The sequence below is a fragment of the Pectinophora gossypiella genome, chromosome 11, assembly GCF_024362695.1.
Source record: "Pectinophora gossypiella chromosome 11, ilPecGoss1.1, whole genome shotgun sequence".
NCBI classification, from domain to species: domain Eukaryota; kingdom Metazoa; phylum Arthropoda; class Insecta; order Lepidoptera; family Gelechiidae; genus Pectinophora; species Pectinophora gossypiella.
The window spans coordinates 11,648,779-11,652,423 of NC_065414.1; the positions used below are offsets into that span (position 1 = coordinate 11,648,779).

The window sequence follows — 3,645 nt, forward strand, 5'->3', positions numbered from 1 at the left end:
ACGGCGACAGACGTCAGACGCCGAACAAAATAAAAAAAATGGCTCCGCCGAAGCCGAAGTTTGCTGAAGGTAATTTTACTTGTTTATATGCTTTAATGCTCTTAAGACATACATATAAACTTGCGTCGTGTCTTGCCTAAACTAACTGTACAATTTTGATAATTTTTTCTGTGTTTTCAGGTGAGAAAGTGTTATGTTTTCACGGGCCACTTATTTACGAAGCAAAATGCTTAAAAAGTTCCGTTACAAAGGATAAGCACGTGCGATACTTTATACATTATGCTGGATGGAACAAGAAGTGAGTAGAAAACCTTATATTATTCCTATAAAATTAGATTTTGCTTGGTAGCTACGGTGAGGTTATGTTTTGATAATATCTATACAGATTTTTGTATCTCTACTATGCGAAGTAAGTAGGTATGTAATTATACTTTTATGTACTTCAACAATTAACTAAAAACCTGATATTTATCCTTACATTAGTATACAGACTATAACAATGCTATAATGTACACCATTACAGTTGGGATGAGTGGGTTCCTGAGAGCCGAGTGCTCAAGTACAATGAAACCAATGTTCAGCGGCAAAAGGAGGTGCAAAAGACTCACTCAGCACAGCCTACCAAGACTAAGAAGAGTAAGCAAGTTATTTATTCTTATTTATTAATCGAAAGACATGAACAGGTATCTTAAACATTAAGCAGGATTGATAAATCTGACGTGGGTTTGTCTCAATGTATTAAATTTTTGTGGTGCCAAATGCCAATATCAAAACTGTAGAGCTTCATTAACCATAGTTGTAATGCATCAATTGACATCCTTCCTTGCATCATTATATTTGATAAAGGTTCGTAACATGGTGCCTGTTACACCAGTGATCTTTGAGACATTGTTCTAAGTAAGTAAAACCAATCACAGTTTCATTACATCCCACTGTTGGGGACAGGTCTCCTTTCAATGGACTGGAGGGAGCATGAGGCATACAAATACAAAATTGACATTATATATTTTATTTTCCAGCTCCAGCTAAAGGCCGCAAGTCGGAGGCAGCAGCAGCAGCCACCACCCCTGCCAGGGAGGAATCCAGGGCTTCCACTCCAGCTGGTAAATATCTGTTATTTATTGTTTTATGTAAATAAGTAGGGCTATTTTCTCCTTTAACATGCAAAGAATATTTTTATTTATTTTTTTATTGTTAGTTTAGTGTGGCTGAAAGTTGTCTCCTGCAGCGAATTATATCGAGGGTTTCAACCAATACGTCTTACGGATACCGGTCAAAGCCCTCTATATAATTCGAGCCACATGCGCGCCGTTACTGTGCCGCTAGAGCAGATGAGTAGTGACATGGATCACTCTGATATATATTTGGCCGTTAGTCGTGAGTTCTATAGTATGGCGTTTGGCTTACCATCAGCGTTGGAGAATGTAGCAGTAGAATCTAAAGAGTGTTTCATGTATCTTTTACAATACAATACAATACAAAAAAGAAGAAGTAGTAGTAGTAGTTTGTGAAGTTTCCACTCATAAAATAGTTAGGTAGGTAACATTTTTGTTATACACTTTGTAAAATAGCTCATTGTAGAACTAAGCTTTACTTTATTACCTTATTAGAGTAATCCAAAAAGTTTATTTGACAATAGTAATGTTGTATGAATGGGCATAGAGAACTTATGTTATCAATAATATTATTTAATACTTTCATCAATGTTTAGGTAAAGAACCAGAGCCAGCTGCTCCGGCTAAAGCCAGCAAAACACAGAGCAAGGATGCTCCAGCTGACTCAGGATCTGATCAACCCAAGTAAGTTAAAGAACTATATATTATATTTAAACTGTATTTGAAATTGTAGAATTAGAGTGTCACTAGTTTTATATTCTGGACACATATGTTGGTCACTGAAATTAAGGCACAAATATATATATTACTCATTTATAGGCTGGACACTTTATATTCGTTTACAAGATACTAATTATACCTATAATTCGTTGAATCTTAATCATTGCTATCATTATTTTATTTTTGTTTTATTATTACGCACTAATACAAAGAAACAACCATACTCTCACGTCCACTATCACAAACACACTCACTCACACACACATTCATACACACAAACGCACACATACATGTTGAAATTTATTATTTTACTTTCTTTAATTTTACTCTTTTACTGTATTATTTAGTAGTTGCTCTGCAAATTTTTCATAATTGTAAATTTAACTGTTTAATATCTGGAGGTGGAGACCTGGTGTCCTATATGACAGGTTTTACCTAGTTTAGGCACCAGCCTCTTCTCAAAAATTGTATGCACAAACCAAATGTCTTTTGTTATGGATTCTTTTTTGTAGAGGAAATAAACTTTTTACTTACTTACATAATAACCTATATTACCTTATAAATATTTACTGTATTTACAGGAAAAAGCGCGGTCGTTTGGACTTATCTATCGAATCTGAAGAGCAGTACTTATCAAAGGTAGAAGTGAAGATCAAAATCCCCGAGGAACTGAAGGTGTGGCTAGTTGACGACTGGGATGTCATTACAAGGCAACAGAAACTAGCCATTTTACCTGCCAAGCTGACCGTGGAACAGATTGTAGATAACTATTTGGCTTTCAAGAAGTCCAGCAAAGCACACACGCAAGCTAAAGAAACTGTGTTACTAGACATAACTGAAGGCATTAAGGAATACTTCAATGCTACTTTAGGATCACAATTGTTGTACAAGTTCGAGAGGCCGCAGTATAGCGAGATTTTACAAGAGTATCCCGACACGCCAATGTCTCAAATCTATGGCTCTATACATTTACTAAGATTGTTCGCGAAAATGGGGCCGATGTTAGCTTATACGGCCCTAGATGAGAAATCTCTACAGCATGTGCTGACACATATACAAGACTTTTTGAAATATATGGTGACGAACAGATCGACACTGTTTAATCTCCAGGATTACGGTAATGCTACTCCGGAGTATCACAGAAAGATTCAGTAGCATTCGCTTAAAGGTAGCCCTCGGATTTGGACTACTTAGTTCCGCTATACTCAGCGTGAGGCCCTCCGACACACCCCAGACATTTCATACAAAACAGCTTGTTGTACACAGACACTACACATTGACGTTACGTCGCCCATACGATTGCAGACTAAAGTAAGACCGAGGGGGTGAGGTAAACCTAGCTCAGCCGCTGGTGGGGAGTGCAGAGTTTCCGTTCTATACGTAGTATTATTCCATATTCTATGCCGCCGAGCACAATAGTTCTATAAATTGTCTGCAATAAATCAGTGTGATTAAAAATTTAAAACCTAATGTGGCCCACATACAAAAAAGTGTGAGTATAGCTGACATACCTAGTTGTTAAGTTTATTTTTAATAATGAGTTGTTATTTTAAAACCGGCGTGTGCTTTTAGTAAATGACTGCAACATTAAATTAAGTTTAATTTCTGTGTTTGGTTTATATTATACCTATGTACAGTCGTGAGCAATAACATGTACCCACTTTAGAACCCTATCGCACTATCGTATTTAACATTTAATGAGACTTATGGTTTTATTTGTCAAAAAAGTTAATGTGACATGGTTTCAAAGTGTATATGTCGCAGTCGGATTGTATAATCCGCTGTATTACATTACGGCTAACTGTTTTCA

The 3,645-nt window shown here is 36.4% G+C and overlaps 1 protein-coding gene across 1 annotated transcript; it reads left to right on the forward strand.

The window, feature by feature from the left end:
• Window positions 1–3,441, forward strand: LOC126370592 (mortality factor 4-like protein 1). The gene is made up of 6 exons (XM_050015545.1): window positions 1–69; window positions 181–298; window positions 524–636; window positions 1,020–1,103; window positions 1,712–1,799; window positions 2,417–3,441. The coding sequence occupies exons 1-6, from the start codon at window positions 39–41 to the stop codon at window positions 2,988–2,990; spliced, it is 1,008 nt and encodes a 335-aa protein (XP_049871502.1). The 5' UTR covers window positions 1–38; the 3' UTR covers window positions 2,991–3,441.
• Window positions 3,442–3,645: the final 204 nt, after the last annotated feature.

Excerpts from the sequence above, each read along its gene's own strand:
- LOC126370592 (XM_050015545.1), top strand. The coding sequence starts at position 39 with ATGGCTCCGCCGAAGCCGAAGTTTGCTGAAG. Across the intron at positions 637-1,019 it reads GCCTACCAAGACTAAGAAGA|CTCCAGCTAAAGGCCGCAAG; the intron begins GTAAGCAAGTTA and ends TTTATTTTCCAG. Across the intron at positions 1,104-1,711 it reads CAGGGCTTCCACTCCAGCTG|GTAAAGAACCAGAGCCAGCT; the intron begins GTAAATATCTGT and ends ATCAATGTTTAG.